Raw genomic sequence first — 17,939 nt, forward strand, 5'->3', positions numbered from 1 at the left:
ATATGACAAAGGACATCTGGAGTACCAGGTCCAGGATTCACAGATGCTTGCCTGTTTTCTGGGATAGCGTTTTTTCATGTTGTGAACTGTGCTTTCCTGGTGGAGACTTGAGCTGGCAGCCAGCACAGACCAGGCGCTCAAGAGTGGAAACCCTCAAAAGCCTGTGCAGTCTGGGGCAGCTGGCTTCTTCCCAAAGGATCCTGGTAGCCCAAAATCAATGATGCCAGCTCAGGAGCAGAGCTTCTAGCTCTCAGATAGCAAAGGGGCCTGGAGAAGGGAGCTGAGGCAGCATGCTTGGGGGAAAAGGCTTGGCAAAGTGGAAAACGTTTTCCTGGGATAGGTCTGAAGCTCTCTGCTTTTACAGATCCACATGGTGGTCCAGCACATCTTGGGGTTTCAGAGCCTTCCCTTTGAGATGCTCAGCTTTATGCTAACCCTCCTGGCCGCCACTGTAACTCCAGTGTTTGTTTTGTCTAAACATTGGACACACTTGCCCTGTGGCTGCATCATCAACTGCAAGCAGAACACATATGCAGTAACATCGGATGGGAAAAAACGTAAGTCCTGGATAGTGCGGAGGTTGAGAACAATATGCAGAGGGTCAAATACAGAAAGGTGGTCTATTGAGAAAGTTGCCTTAGTAGGTGATGAATAGTCCAAGGACAAGTGAAATGATACATAAAAGGAAGAAATGTTAAACAATTATCGGCACAGTGTTGGAGTAAATTTAAATGAGGCAGGTTTAAAACAACTCTGTGAACTACATGTACATTGAATGATTATTTTAGGTGTTTTTAAAAAAAGAGGGGGTCTTCCCTGGTGGCTCAGAGAATTCACTCAACCCATAATGAAATCAACAAAGGACTTTAGATGTTATATCCACCACAACACTTAGCTCTGAGTAGAAAATAAATCCCCCTCCCAAGTCTACGTAGGAGAAGCCTTCATCTTTGAAAAGTTATAATTCATTATATTAAAGTTTATTATTATTGAGTGGAACGGTAAAGAAAAGCATTTCCATTATTTTGCAGATTGTATTCTTCCAGGGTATTGGAAAGTTTTCAGAGTAAGCAGTAGGAGCACCTAAAAACATGTCCAAAACAAATTTTAAGTGTATGCCTCTGCTTTTAAAAAACATTCACATATATACACAAATGACAACCCCCCCCCAATACCTATAATTTCAAGAAAGGACAAAGGTTGGCAGAGTTGTCAATATATGTTTATGTATAAATCTCATCATTAGTTACTTTTAAAAAAATCTGTTTTAAAAACTACATCTCTAACAGGAATGGAGTCAATTATAAAGCTCACTAGAGTGTAATTGTTCCTATACCAAGACAGGAAAAGTTGAGGAATGATCTGTATGTTTTTACTCTGTCAGGAAGGAAAAGGATATCTTTTTTGTCATTCCAGAAAAAAGATAGGATGTTCTACCATTTAATAAATCTAATACACTAATAAATGCATTAGTGTATGCTGAATTAACTCTTCCATTAATTGTCCTTAGCTCAGAATAAGCAAGTATATTTTTGCTTAACAGAGAAGAAAGAGTGAATGAAAACAGTCCATCTCAGACTATATTAGGGCTATAAAAACTGAAGACTATTAAAGAATATTCTGCAATCAGTTCTTCAACAGGGTTATTTTATAACATTCAGTAGTCATGAACTGCTCATTTTCCATGTGTTCATGACATTCAATGTCTAGATAATTTTCAAATGACCTGAAGATTTTTTTAGTGTTAAGGATGCCATAAAGTTTTATTGTCAATAGATGCCAAATTCATCTATGCCTTTAAAATACAGTAACCACAGAACTTGTAATAGGTATGTGCTTCTGGAGATTAATATCCAGAGCAACAGTGACACAGAAAATTAATAATAAATCTTTTTGATAGAAAACACAGAACATAGAATATATAAAAATTACTTACAGACCTGAAAGTTCTACCATTCTATCAAATATTAATATTTTGTTACTAAATTAATGAACCAATCCCACCTTATATATTTAAAATTGTGAGAGAGACAAGAAGAATTTAGAGCAGTCTTTTTAAGAACTAAGGGGCTTCCCTGGTGGCTCAGAGGTTAAAAAGCCTCTGCCTGCAATGCGGGAGACCCGGGTTAGATCCCTGGGTTGGGAAGATCCCCTGGAGAAGGGAATGGCAACCCACTCCAGTATTCTTGCCTGGAGAATCCCAGGGACGGAGGAGCCTGGTGGGCTGCAGTCCATGGGGTCGCAAAGAGCCGGACATGACTGAGCGACTTCACTTTCACTTTCTTTTAAGAACTGAAGGACACCTCTGTCAATGCCAAAAACAAAGCAGCACAACATATCTCTCTATAAAACGGCTGGGAAGCAGTCTCTCTGGTACTGCACAAGAAAGAAGAACCGACAGCAGGCCAGTTAATATCTCATGTTTGAGATTAGAACCACACCTTTCAAGACCAAAATAATATTTTTCCTCTAAAATTCCCATTGCCTTTATTTGTATGGGCAATACAGGGAAAGATGTAAAAATTCTGGGAAGACATTGAAATGTAAGCCTAGAGAACCATGGCTTCAAAAATAAAACATGAGAAACATTCATTTAAAAATGGCTTCATTCTCTTTTGATCCCAGTCTCTGCCACAGGGAAATTATAAGAATAAGAATGGTGTATTTTCACTGTCTGACCCACCGTAAATTTTTCTATTGCTAGGATGACACACAATTTTGAAACTCCAAAGATGGCTCATCCTCAGGAGGGCAGGAGCTTGATCAGTTACCTGATATAGTACTTTGATTCTATATAGTTAGAGTACTTTGATGGCTCCAGTTTCACACTTAAGCTTTTTCTCCTAACAAATTAATGTCCCCCCTTTAACTTTTGTTGTTGTTGTTGTTTTATTTTTTTTCTGAAAACTCCAGGAACAAGAAAAGGAACATATTTTTTCCTAACTCATATTTACCATAAATATGATATAAACATGATTCTACATCTCAGCTTCACTATATGGAAACTGAGAGACATGCAACCAGAAAATGAAGTTTCCAGGGATAATAGTTCTCTCCTGTTTTCAACAATAATCTAATTGTTGTATTACTAATGTCTCGACAAAAGTGGTTTTAAAGCTAGATGGTTTTAAAACAGAGATCTCAGGTGGCAGACATATGGATTGGATGTGGCTTTCACACCCATTTTGCTTTAAAATTAAACAGTTCAAGTAAAATATTTTCTGAGTATAAAAATCAGATTTTCAGCTTCCTTTTTTTTTGTTGAAGTCAAAGTATCTGGTGACATATTATGTCTAAAATTGTCGTTAGCAAGATGTGATTAAAATCAGAAGACTAGAGCTATTTCTTGTCCTAAATAGGGCTTTGCTTTTCAGAACAAATGAGCGTGTGTGCTCGGTTGTGTCCAATTCTTTGTGACCCCATGGACTATAAGCCCACCAGGCTCCTCTGTCTGTAGAATTTTCCAGGCAAGAAGTAGGAGTAGGTTGCCATTTCCTCCCCCAGGGGATCTTCCCCACCCAGGGATTGAACTCATTCTCTGCACTGGCAGGCGGATTCTTGACCATTGTGCCACCTGGGAAGCCCCAGAACAAATGTAACAGTGTACTTATTTCTCATAAGTGTAGTATTGATTTCCAAAAGATCCTGAGTCTATCCTGATGGTCGTTAAGCTTCTTGTAAGTTACTAGTCAGTTATTGTCTACCCTGTTATATTGTTACAGCCTATTACCTTCATTAGTTAGTAGAATTTACCTCTAGTGTTAAGGAAAAGTAACTAACAAGAAATATTTCTATTGGTTACATCTTATAATTAACATACTTCCCTTAACTTCAGTTCAGTTCAGTCGCTCAGTCGTGTCCGACTCTTTGAGACCCCATGAATCGCAGCACGCCAGGCCTCCCTGTCCATCACCAACTCCTGGAGCTTACTCAAACTCACGTCCATCGAGTCCCTTAACTTAAAGATAGCATATTGGGGACTTTCTGCTTTTATTAACATATTTCTCTCAAGGGTCTGATTAGCAGTACAGCAATTTCCCATAGAGGCTAATAACTCCAATTCTGGAGTCAGCTTTAAATTCAAATCTCTTTAAGTAAGTAACCTTAGGTTTCCTTTATCAGCCTCAGTTTTCTCAAACGCAAAATAGAACCCATTTGCCTATTATTATGTAGGGTTGTTGTTTTGTTAAATGACATGACCATTGTGCCTAACTGGCCCTGGAATGCTCTAGTTCCCCATCTTTCGCGATCAGACTTCCTTCTTGAAGCCTACCTCAGACTCCCTCTTGCACCTCATAACATGGAGGTGGATTGTCCATTGAACTCGTTCTTTAAAAATCCTGCTCATTTTTGCTTTATATGCTTCATAGTGGTGATGTGTAGCTAATAAGATATCAATTTATATGATAAAATTGGGGTTTTATGACAGTTTTTGTTTGCTTAATATCCTTAAATTGACCACTTGTCACTCTGTATCTTATTTTAGAGCAAAAGAAAACCTATCAATAATTGAAACATTCCTTTATTCAGCTTTCACACTATTAAAACAAACTAAGAATTCTAATTTAATTTTACTGAACTATATTATTAGAAAAACTTAAGTAGCACTCTAAGTGAGACAGTGGATAGTGTTAACATGTTTCTACTTTTCCATTTTCTTTGAATAGAAATTTTTGTTTGTGTCCTGGCTCAAACAAATAGTGTTTTTGGCTCAAATAATGAATGATAGCTATAAATTCTCTTTCAGTCCATGGAATTGGTTTGTAAATCTTCAGTTCTGAGACAGTTTCAGTAATAGAATCAGCATATGAATGACACAAGGATGTACTATGAAATAAATCTAACTTTACCTGTTGTTTTCATAGAAAGTTTATAGTTTGTAATAAACTTTTCCCCAAAGGATCTCTCAATGTGTGCTAAGTGTGTGCTATAAAACACAGAGCTATCCAAGTAGAAAAAAGTTTTGAAATGAGCCATGTTTGGAAGATGAAAATCAAAATATTACATTGTATTTTGTCTACCATCTTGATATAGCTTCATTCTTAATACTCAGAAATTATCTAGTATTTAATGACATTCACACGAAACAATTATATCACTTCTGTCACATTCTCTCTTGTTATTTTACTAAAACTTTATACTGTATTCACCAAATAGTAGTAGTGTATATAGGATATTATCATATTTCATCTGACTTAAACCATAGAAAGTTTTATGCATTCCTGCTAAATTCATCTTGTAATTAATAAGATATAGACATGTTGTAAAATGCTTCATTTCATAGAAATATAAATATATGCACATTTTTACAATTCATTTCAAATTATTCATGCTATTTTTAAATGTTTAAAAACTATTTCAGCATTATCTAATTTTTTAATGTATTCATTTATAAACATAAATGTCAGGAATGATATACATCAAAATATTGAAAGCAGTTATATTTATTGTTGGTATTGCCAGCTGAATAGCTCAAAGAATATTGAAAGTTTCGCTTTTGAGTTTTTTTTTAAGGATAAATTGCTTTTGTTGTGTTTATTTATTTATTTGGCTGTGATTGGTTATAGTTGTGGCATGTGGGAACCTCGTTGCATCATGCAGATCTTTCATTGGACACACAGGCTTTCTCTAGTTGTGGCACATGGGTCCAGTAGTAGTTGTGGCAGTGTGAGCAATCTACTTGTGGCGTGCAGGTTTAGTTACCCTGATGCATGTGGGGTCTTAGTTCCCAGACCAGGGATAGAACTCACGTTCCCTGCACTGAAAGGCAGGTTCTTAACCACTGGACCACCAAGAAGTCTCTATTAAGAGCTTCCTAATTAATAAAATAAATAAAATAAAATTTATAAACTATGTATTTTACCCTCAAATAAAGAAATGTGCAATTGGTAGACCGATATAGCTAAACCTAAAACTGAAAATATGTGAGACTTTTAAAACTTATAGTTAAAATTTTAAATAAAACTTGTTTAAAGACTGCAGGGTTCTGGAGCTGTCTGTATGTCAAGCCTTTCATTATATAAGTGACAACAATTAGGCCCAGAATGATATGATAGCTTGAATTTGTGAGGCACTATTTCTTTGCATAATTGACGAGATCATTTTAAGAGTTCATACTAATCAGGTTTAACTCACCTTCTTATTTTTATCCCCTTTGTATATTCAACTGCTGTTTACATCTACCTTCCTAATCATGGGATTTTGTTTTTGTTTTTACATAGCCAAGAGGAGATGCTTTGAATTCAATCTATCCTTTCAGCAAAGTTATGGAATTTATAAAATAGCACATGAAGATTACTATGATGATGATGAAAATTCTGCAGCCTGTCACAATCTCATGAACTATGAGTGCACAGCTACTAAAGACCCTCAGAGAGACACGCGAATCTTCAGTGCCATCAAAGTGGAGATCAGCACCACAGCCTCTCTGGACAGCTCCACACTGTCGGGCGTCAACAGATGCACAAACACTGACATGGCAGAAGCTGAGCAGGAGTCCCACGGGGAAAGAGGTGCTGATCCACTGCTCTCTGAAAAAGCAGAAGGTGGTGTTAAACATGGTGAAACCGCCTTTTTGGAAGGGCCAGAAAGAAGACTTTCTCAGGAAGAGAGTCAGAAACCCGACCTTTCGGACTGGGAATGGTGTAGGAGTAAATCAGAAAGAACCCCTCGTCAGGTACAGTAAAGATTGCTATTATTGGAAAGTAAAAATGAGACCAAGCATGACAGCATGCAGAAAAATTATCAGTTGTTTATTTCATTCAAGATTGTATTCACTTGCCTCAATTAATTTCCATAATATTAGATTTATTTCAACGTGTCTTTTGAAGGACTTCTAAATGTTTTTAATTAGTTCTATGTTTTCATTCAAGTTCTATATATTTGGGGAGTGGCAGAGTTAAATATGCTTTTTGAGAAGGGTAAAGCATTCTATTCTAACGTCATGTAGTCCATATAAATTCAGACTAGACCCTTTAAACTTATCTCAAGTTAATTAACTTACAGGTTTTATTTTTCTTCACCTGAAAACTTTACACAAGTCCCTGAAAGAGGTTCGGGGGCAAATGTTTATACAACTAGTGATGAAGAAATAGTCCTGTTGCAACTGTACTAGATAGTTTACATATTAATCTTGCTGAAATTAGTCCCTCTAATACTCAGCAAGGAAAAAAAAAAAGATCTATTTCAGAATACCCCCAAGTGAACCTTTACAAAAACCCTGCTTAATGTTCCATCTTTTTAAGGATTGAAGAATATTTATATAGTGTTTTTCAATGAAAGAATTTGTACCTTGAGCTCATCTCATTCTTTCCTAGATTTCAACCTGCCTAGAATGGTGAGGAGTACTTATTTTATTAAAATCATAGTGTGACATTGATATAAGATTGTTCTTTCCTCTAAATGCTCATATCTGATAATTAAAGTTGCCCTTGCTTTCCATACAATTGATTTACTAGGAAAAGATACCTTTTTCTGCCTGACAGTGTAAATCAAAATCCACTTGCCCATAGTCTCTGAAATTAAAAATATAATTCTTCAAATATCCACTAGTAATAATGCAATCATTGATCAAAAACATGACCACAAAGCACCAATTATGAATATGAACAGAATAATCTGAGACTTCCTTTATTCTTCTTAATTAATTAAAACTACTAGTTTTACTTTGATATCATCAGTTTTAAAAGTTGGATAATAAAACAAAGCATAAAAAAGCATATGATTAAAAATAATTACACATAGTTTTCAATGATTGGATATCAAAAAAATCACATATTTACTGTAAATTGAAAAATATCATAAAAAGTATATTACTAACAGGACACATTGTTCTGTCAGTGTGGACGCACTGACAGGACACACACATTTTTATTTTTTATTTTTTTCATTTATTTTTATTCGTTGGAGGCTAATTACTTTACAACATTGCAGTGGGTTTTGTCATATATTGACATGAATCAGCCATGGATTTACATGTATTCCCCATCCCGATCCCCCCTCCCGCCTCCCTCTCTACCCGATCCCTCTGGGTCTTCCCAGTGCACCAGGCCCGAGCACTTGTCTCATGCATCCCACCTGGGCTGGTGATCTGTTTCACCATAGATAATATACATGTTTCGATGCTGTTTTCTCGAAACATCCCACCCTCGCCTTCTCCCACAGAGTCCAAAAGTCAGTTCTGTACACCTGTGTCTCTTTTTCTGTTTTGCATATAGGGTTATCATTACCATCTTTCTAAATTCTGTATATATGGACACACACATTTTTAAAACAATGTGGTATCCCAGCTAAAAGGGGATTCCCTACAATATTATCCTCAATTTGCTCCTAAATAATCTAAACCTCCTGGTTCTCTTGCACTGAAAAACTGAGTAATATTCATGGTGAAGTGAGTGTGCATATGCGCCAGTGTGCACCCACTTTCGCCCCAGTGACTTGGGGCTCCAGTGCCCTGTGCCACTCCCCTTTCCGCCCTCATGCTTACCTCTCATCAGTTACAGCTATCTTGACCCTTGCTCATGCTTTTTGGTTTTACTATTTTATCACAAATGAGTGTATTTATAGCATAATATATTCTTTAGTTTTGCTTGTTTTGAGTTTCCTAAAGATAGCATCATTTCTGGGTGGGACCTGTGTTTTTTTCCATACTACCTTCCTTTAAATGACTTCATTTTCTAACTTATTTTGTCAAAACAGTGGGAAATGCTGCCTCAACTATCACAATTTACAGCTCTTATTTAAAAGCCTTAGTTATATTTTTGGAGAATATAATCCACTCTCCTAGAATTGGGGGAATATGTAAAAGGATCAGACACTGCTTACATCTAAGTATATTGTCTTGTGAGAATAGTGAAGTACAACTTACAAACCTCTGTAAATCAAAAACCAAAATGATACATGGAAAGCACAAAATGCTGATCAACCCAAGTATCTTTCAACTACAAAGATTGCTTATTAAGTATTAATATTGTAACATTTGTGAAGAGCAAATAGTTCAGGAAGCTGATTTTTAATGATCCTTTAAAAATATTTAGTGGTAAAATAGATAATACAATGAAAGTTAAATTTATATTTTAATAGACTAATTAAAATTAAATGAAATACTATCATAAATTTAAAAACGACAGCAAGAAATCCTTAAGTTACAGGCTGATGTTTTTGGTATGACTTTTCCTTAGCAAATCACCTATGGACTTTCAGGTTAACATTATAACCAAAATGTGTTTTAGGGTTGAAAAGCTTTTCCTCTGACCAAAGATTGGTTTTAACACTTAACCTGTTCTTCACCAGCAGATATTTCTTGGGAAAAGGTAATGACTTAGAAAGTACTTTCCTTTCATTCTCTCCTTCCAAGTTCTTTCTTTGCTCTGAAATCAACTTAACTTATATATCTTACAGTGATACATTAAACTTTGGTAGATATTGTAGTAATTATGAAAATGCTATCTTTTTATCTTCTATGGTTGTATTTACAAATATTTAGGCTCAATTTATCAGTTCATTGAATTATCCATGTTCTTTGTTTTGGGGCTATAAAAAACACAGGTTTGATTTAAAATGTATTTAACTATCCCTACCATATTTTTGGGCTTCCCTGGTGACTCAGAGGTTAAAGCATCTGCCTGCAATGTGGGAGACCTGGGTTCGATCCCTGGGTTGGGAAGATCCCCTGGAGAAGGAAATGGCAACCCACTCCAGTATTATTGCCTGGAGAATCCCATGGACGGAGGAGCCTGGTGGGTCCACGGGGTCGCAAAGAGTCGGACACGACTGAGCGACTGAGCGACTTCGCTTTCACCATATTTTTACAATGTGCTCAGTCATTCAGTTGTGGCTGACTCTTTGCAATCCAATGAACTATTGCCCACAAGGCTCCTCTGTCCGTGGGCTTCTCCAGGCAAGAATACTGGAATGGGTTGCCATTTCCTACTCCAGGGGTCTTCTCGACCCAGGGATCAAACCCATGTCTCCTGCATCTCTGCACTGGCAGGCAGATTCTTTACCACTCCGCCACCTGGGAAGTCTTTTTTTTTTTTTAAGAATACAATAAACGTTGCTTATTTATTTTTTTTTTTTTTAGTGTTTATGCAAGTAAACAAATTCTCAGTATATTGTGTTGGAAATTCTGGTAGGCGTGAGAGTGTTAGATCAAGGCTAAGTTATAAAGAAAATGGGTAGTAGAATGACTTGAGTAGGTTTAAATGCTGTCTGATAAAATGTATCAGAGGTGAGAGTGTTTGTAAGACTAAAATTCAGTGTTATACTTAGCCACACAATTGCTTGTTTTTGGACCCCTAGTAGGTTGAATCCTAAGCAGTTTATTGTTTTAAAGTTCAGGAAAAAAATGGAAATGTCAGAGGTCTTCAGTTACAAAGTTTTAACGCAGTTGCCATGGTATGACTGTCCCTCAAATGAAATAATGATTTTCTAGAACCACAAAGTTTTGTCATCTCTGAATAAAGAAAATTGTACTTATAAAATAACTTGGTAACTTATTGGAGATCACTTTTTCTCTTTTAATACTAATCTCATCAGGTTATCCGTGGATTTCATTTTCTTTTCTTTTAACTTGTTGTCTTAGAGCCCTAGAAATTCATTTATTATTATGAATTAGCAACAAAGATATGCTGTTATCATGCACTTAGTCCCACTTATAATTCTATATCATCATAGCATTTAAAAGATGAAAGGTCCTCTACTACACCAGTAGAATATAGAAAAGTAGATTCTGAAACAATCCTCAAATGAGAGTCAAGTGCTGGAAGTGACTGGTTTTTTAATTAGCCATACATAAACCAGCAAGAACTAACTTAAAGTCACTGGGGAAATCAAAGAAATTTTAATTTTAAGGAAAATGTTTTAACTATCTAAAAATAGTTTTACAAATCAAAGTTAAGTACTTCTTTCTAATATTTAAGTACAGTTTTAACATCTAATCACCAAGAGATGGATATTAAAGAATGGGGCAAAGTCATTCATATCAGTGTATGTTAAGAGCTATCACAATGTTGTAAAGTAATTAGCCTCCAGTTAAAATAAATAAATTAATTTTTTAAAAGTAAAAAGAGAATGTGGGGATAAGACATTTGAGTTACTGTAACATCGAAACTCTAATAAAGAAACACACTAAAAAAAAAAAGAATGGGGCAAAATCAATCCTTTTCACCTAATATATGCCCCCAAAGTGAAATAAGACTTGAATACCCCAGTATACATATCTCTTTCCTCTCCCTAAAAAAGTGCATCTTCTCTTTTCATTTTAAAAAATAAACTATTAAAAATTTAAATCAAGCGTAAGATGTTAGTGTTTCCTCTGACACTGTCACCTTGATAATTGCAAATGCTTAAACCTGTTCTCTGAGTAATTTTTGACATTTTAAACTGAAGTGACATAAGGGGAAAACTCACATATCAACTCCTGTTTGTAGCCTCAAGGCAAAGATGTAGCCTCATCTTAACACAAAATGAGTGTTTGGAATATAGATTCTTTATATTTAGCTACATCTGTTAGTTTGGAGTGGTTAATTCCACTCACTGGTCAGAGATCTCAAAATTGTTACACTGCTTTCTTTTTTCAAAACATTTATAATCTTTTTTGTTTTATGATTACAAGGTAATATAATTATTGTAGAAAAAGTTTAGAGATTGCTGCTAAGTGAAGAAAAACACCCACTTTTAACCACTCAGGGTTAATCACTATTTACATTTTATCATATAAAGCTTTAGGCTCTTGCCTAAGAATGTATTTTTTCACTTTTGACAGAAATGGGATTGTAGTGTACTGTTTTGAAATCTGCTTTTTTCTACTTAAGAGTATAATTTTCACCTGATTTAAATTGTTTGAGCCATTTGTGTGATTATCTGGTATAGTTTAGAATGGCTGTTTAGAGTGTGGTTTAAAATCTGTTGACAAATGTAAATTTGTTCTTAAGTATTTAAAGTCTTGAAAGTTGAAACTAAGGAAATTTCATTGTAAACTAATTTGAATATTTCATGACACATTTTGTGATCCTCACAGCATGTACCATTTGCTGAAATGAAGTAAAATTGAGCTAACTGTTCAATTTCTATGGATTCAAGAGGATTAGCATTGGGTCAAAGCTTATGTAGAATCTTATTCACTTTTTAAGCTAAGGATTGTGTTAATATCCTCAAAAAATCCTCATGGTTTAAACCTTAAAGGCTTTGTGTTGGAACCGCCCAGTTATGGCTTAAATCTCTTCTACAGCTCCAATTGTTATCCCTTATTTGAACTCAAGTAGCTGGAAACACTACATTTTTAAACCTTTTTTATTATGAATTCACTTTAGAGTTACAAAACAGTTTTAAAAATATTATGAGAGTTCTAATATATCCTTCATCCAGTTCTATTAATGTTAGCATGTTACATGATGATAATTAATTATTAGGGAATTAATAACTAATTTATAGACCTTATTTCAGTTTTACTAGCATCCTGCTGATGTCCTCTTTTCCAGTCCAGAACCTGTTCCTCAATTCATTACTGCAGTTGCGGTCATGCCTCCTCAGATTCTTCAGTCTCTAACAATCCCAGTCTTTCTGTGTCTTATTACAGACGACTTTGACACTTCCAAAGACAACCAGCCAGTTTGTTTCACTTTGCTTTGTTTCTCGGATATCCTTGAGTTTGTAATTAACACATGTTTTCTATTAATCAAATTGAAGTTACAAATTTTTGACAAGAATAACACAGAAGTGATGTTTTCCCTCCCCAGTACACCATATCAAGAGGTTCATGATGTTGATATGTCTTATGACAATGATATAAACTTTGATCACTTAGTGGTGCCTGCCAGATTTCTTTATGTAAAGTTACTATTTTTCCCTTTGTAAATTATAACTATTTTGTAGGGAGATATTTTTGAGGCCATGCTATGCAAATATTCTGTTTCCTATCATACTTTTGCCCACTAATTTTGTTGATGAATGTTGCAACATGAATGTTTTAACAATTATTATGTGGAAGTGATTTTCTATTTCTATAATTTCTTCTATATTTATTATTGGAATTATCCTGCAAAAAAAAAAAAGATCTCTTCTTCTGTTATTTGTGTTAGTATGAGATCATAGATACTTATTTTAATCTACATGTTATTAGCAATACTATTATTTATTTTATTACTCTAGTTAGCCTACATTTGGCCATTGGGCTATTTTGACTTATTCAGGTTGATGCCTTTATCCATTCAACATGCCATTCTCATCTCTTTTTAGCACTTCCTTACTTTCTAGCAGTACAAGGTATTAGTATCATCTTGTATTTTTCCTGACCCATCCCTAGAATCGATCATTTTCCTAAGGAGTTCTAGTTCCTTTTTTTAAAGAATGGGATTTAGAAACCAACTTCTGGGTTCTAGTTATTGTTACTAGTTATTGTTATTGTTACTGAGATGTCTTGCTTCTAGACCCTATCATTGGACAGATCTAGGAATATATGTATGTATGCTTATGTGTGTGTGTGTGTATATATATATATATATTTCCATATCAATTTCTCTTTAAAAATCATTTAAAGCCATAAGTTTAAACTGATAGCTCCAAGTCCAATCGAATACCACAGCATTCATTCAAACCCTTCCTTTTTCTTTTTCTTTTCTTTTTTTTTTTTTAATTTTATTTTTTTATTTTTTCAGTGGGTTTTGTCATACATTGACATGAATCAGCAATAGATTTACACGTATTCCCCATCCACTGGTTTTCATTCTCCACAAATTTATTTACTTATCTGCTCAATCCTGATATACACATAAAGTAGTTTTAGAAATGCTAACCCTAGTGGCCCAGTGACTGAGATCCAGGGCTCCCAATGCAGGGGGTCCATGTTTGATCCCTGGTCAGGGAACTAGACTCCCACGTGCTGCAACTGAGGGTTCACATGCCTCAACTGAAGAACCCCCTGTTGCAACTAAAAGAAAACCCATGCTGCAGTGAAGACCGAAGATCCTATGTGCTGCAACTAAGATCAGTACGGCAAACAAACTAAATAAACAAATATTTAAGAAAGAACTACTAACCCATACTAGTGTGGGAAAGAACATTAACTAGAATATAATAGTTGTGTATATTTCTTTTTATTTTTAACCTTAGAGTTGACACAGTTGTCCACTTTTAGTTAGGTTATTTTCATTTCCATTCCCTTCATTTTGTATTACATGTCGAGTTTCTCTCACATTCTTTTTGATTTTGATTATTTATGCTTAAGTATGTGAAATTACTGGGTTTCCCAGGTCACTCAGTAGTAAAGAACCTGCCTGCCAATGCAGGAGACATAAGAGATGAAGGTTCAGTCCCTGGATCAGGATGATCCCATGAAAGAGGAAATGGCAACCCACTCCAGTATTCTTGCCTGGGAAATCCCACAGAGAAAGGAGCCTGGCAGACTATGGTCCATGGGGTCGCGAAGAGTTCGATATGTCTCAGCAACTAAACAGCAGCAGCATGTGAAATAATTACTGTTTCCAAGAGTCAGAACTGTTGAAAAGGGAGACCATCCGCCCTCACTCCTCTTTCCCATTCTTGTTTTCCCATTCTTAGCACCTGTTCCCACCTATCCCCCGTAAATAATCAATATCATACTTTCTAGTTTAATCATCCTGTATTTCTTTTTGCACAAAGAGCAGACACATGCATATCTTCTTTTATCTTGTTCTTCTTTACATATATTCTTTTGTACTTTGCTTTTTTCATTATGTCCTAGAAGTTTCTGTATATCAGTCATAGAGATATTCCTCATTCTTTATATAGCTGCATAATAATCTATAGTGTAGATACACTATAGTTAATTCCACTACTCTCTAATATGGGCCTTAGATTATTTCTGATACTTTGCAATTAAAAATAATATTGCAGTGAGTAACCTTCTGCAAATGCATTTTCATATTGTTGGAAGCGTACCTTTAGGATAAATGCCGAGAATTAGAATTTCTAGGTCAGAAATTAAGTGTCATTTTGTTAGAAATGGTCATACAAGTTTGCACTGCCACCAGCAGTGTGTAACAGAAGACCCTTTCCACCACCTCCTCAACAATAGAATGTATTATCATGCTTTTTAGTTCTTGCCAGTTTGATAGTAGAGAAATGCTATCTCAGGGTTGTTTCAAATTATAGTTACATAAATATAAATGAGTTTAAATTGTTTTCATTTAAGAGCCTTTTTTATCTTTTTTGTTTTTTGTAAACTGTCTGTTTTTATCTTTTCCCATTTTTCTATTGGATTTTTGTCCCTTTAGCCTTTAATTTTTAAAAGTTCCTTACATATTGGGGATATTAGTTCTCTGTGACATATATTGTAAATATTTCCCCAAGTTTTCCATTTGTCTTTTAACTTTACTTATGCTGTGTTTAGTATGTACAATTTTAAATATTTTTATAGTAAAAATATCAATTTTTTATTTACTTGTCTCTGGATTTAGAAGTCAGATTTTTTAATTTAATTTTATTTATTGAAGTACAGTTATTTTACGATGTTGTGTCAGTTTCAGACGCACAGCTCAGTGGTTCAGTTATACGTTCTTTTTCAGATTCTTTTCTTTATGTTATTAGCGTATGTTGAGTTTAATTCCCTGTGCTATACAGTAGGTGCTTGTTGGTTATCTGTTTTATATAATATAAATATGTGAATCCCAACCTCCTAATTTATCCCTCCCTGACTTTCCACTTTGGTAACATAAATGTGATTTCTATGTCTGTGTGTCTATTTCTGCTTTATAAATAAGTTGATTTGTGTCATTTTGTTAGATTCCACATATTGGTAATGTCATGTGATATTTGTCTTTCTCTGTCTGCCTTACTTCATTTAGTATGATAATCTCCAGGTCCATCCATGTTGCTATAAATAGCATAATTTCATTCTTTTTATAGCTAAGTAATGTTCCATTGTGTGTATGTATATGTGTGTGTGTGTGTGTATACATGTATATCTCACATCTTTATTCATTTCATCTGTCAATGGACATTTAAGTTGCTTCCTTGTCTTGACTATTGAGAATAGTGCTGCAGTGAACATTGGGGTGCATATTTTCAAATTACAGTTATCTCTGGACATATGCCTAGGAGTGGGATTGCAGGACTGTACAGTAGATTTTTAGTTTTTAGGTGATCTCCATACTATCCTCCATAATGGCTGTATACAGTGGCTTCAATATACCTTCCCACCAACAGTGTAGGAGGGTTCCTTTTTCTCTACACCCTCTTCAGCATTTGTTGTTTGTAGACTTTTTGATGATGACCATGATGACCAGAGTAGAAAGCCAATTTTAAATGGAGTTCACTCGAGTTTTCTTACTTGTATGGTTTCAGTTTTTACACTTATATCTCCAATCCGTTTGGAATTTATTTTTGTGTTTGGTATAACATATGAATATAATTTTATCTTTTTTCCAAAGGTTTACCCACTATTTACTAAAAGAAGTCATTTATTTAAAACTTAAATATTATCCACAGTGTTTTGAGACATTATCTTTATCTAATACTTAATTTCCACATTTAGTTGGCTCCACCTATGGTCTTTCTATTCTAGTCCACTATTTGTCTATTCATGCACTGGTATCTCACTGTTTCAATTAGAGAGACTCTTAGAGTACAATAAATTTTAATGTTTAGTAGTCCTGACCTCCCCATCCCCCTTATTTTTTTCTTTCTCAGTATTTTTCTTGCTACTCTCATGCTTGCTTTTCCATAACAACTTTTTTTCAACTTGTTTACTTCCTTTAAAAAAGCTTTATCAGGATATTGTTAAGTTTATAAGTTGGTCCAAAGACAATGTTATCACGTTAAGTTGTCCTATCCTTTTCATTTGTTCTAGTGCACACTTGTATCTTTCTTATAAAAGATTTAAAAATGTTCTTCCTATAAGCTTTACACATTTTAGTTAGGTTTATTCCTGAATATTTGATCTTCTTTTTTTTTAATTGTAAATGAGGTTTTTCTCTAATGTCAGGTACTCTAAATGGTTACTGTTTGTGTGTATTAAAGATATAGATTTCTGCCTCTTAGTAATATATCTGTTATACTACTACATTATTTTATTTTTTAAATAAAATCATTGGTTACCATTAATTACCTAGGATTTTCTCAGTGTATCATCATACCATCAACATATAGAGTAGTTTTACTTCTTCTTTATCAATACTTATGCTTCTGTTTAATTTCTTCTCTCTAGTTGTATTCATTGATCCCTCTAGAATAATATCAAATAGGGAAAGAGACAGGGAAATCAATCTTGCCTTGTTCCTGATCTTAGTGAAAGGTTACTGATGTTGTCCCATTGAGGAAAATACTGCCTCTTGATACTTTCTAAGGCAGTTAATTTAATCTATGGTGATGATGACGATGACTATGATTAATACTTATGGAGCACTTGCTATGTGTCGTACACAGTACATATAATTACTTGGAATTCATAAGGGATCTGGTACATCAGTTCAATTCAGTTCAGTCACTCAGTCTTGTCTGATTCTTTGTAACCCCATGAATCGCAGCACACCAGACCTCCATCACCAGCTCCTAGAGTTTTCTCAAACTCATGTCCATTGAGTTGGTGATGCCATCCAACCATCTCATCCTGTGTTGTTCCCTTCTTCTCTGACCTTCAATCTTTCCCAGCATGAGGGTCTTTTCAAATGAGTCAACTCTTTGCATGAGGTGGCCAAAGTATTAGAGTTTCAGCTTCACCATCAGTCCTTCCAATGAATATTTAGGACTGATTTCCTTTAGGATGGACTGGTTGGATCTCCTTGCAGTCCAAGCGACTCTCAAGAGTCTTCTCCAACACCACAGTTCAAAAGCATCAATTCTTCAGTGCTCAGCTTTCTTTATAGTCCAACTCTCATATCCATACATGACTACTGGAAAAGCAATAGCCTTGACTAGACAGACTTTGTTTGGCAAAGCGATGTCTCTACTTTTTAATATGCTGT

General features: G+C 34.9%; 1 protein-coding gene across 1 annotated transcript in view; it reads left to right on the forward strand.

Moving 5' to 3' along the window:
- GPR149 (G protein-coupled receptor 149) overlaps positions 1-17,939 on the forward strand; it is an 82,744-nt gene that overhangs the window by 1,583 nt on the left and 63,222 nt on the right. Inside the window, exons 2-3 of the mRNA XM_043473396.1 lie at positions 365-557; positions 6,222-6,676. Of these exons, the coding sequence (XP_043329331.1) occupies positions 365-557; positions 6,222-6,676 (648 nt within the window). The remainder of the gene's footprint in view (positions 1-364; positions 558-6,221; positions 6,677-17,939) is intronic.

This window comes from Cervus canadensis, chromosome 7, assembly GCF_019320065.1.
Source record: "Cervus canadensis isolate Bull #8, Minnesota chromosome 7, ASM1932006v1, whole genome shotgun sequence".
Classification (NCBI taxonomy): domain Eukaryota; kingdom Metazoa; phylum Chordata; class Mammalia; order Artiodactyla; family Cervidae; genus Cervus; species Cervus canadensis.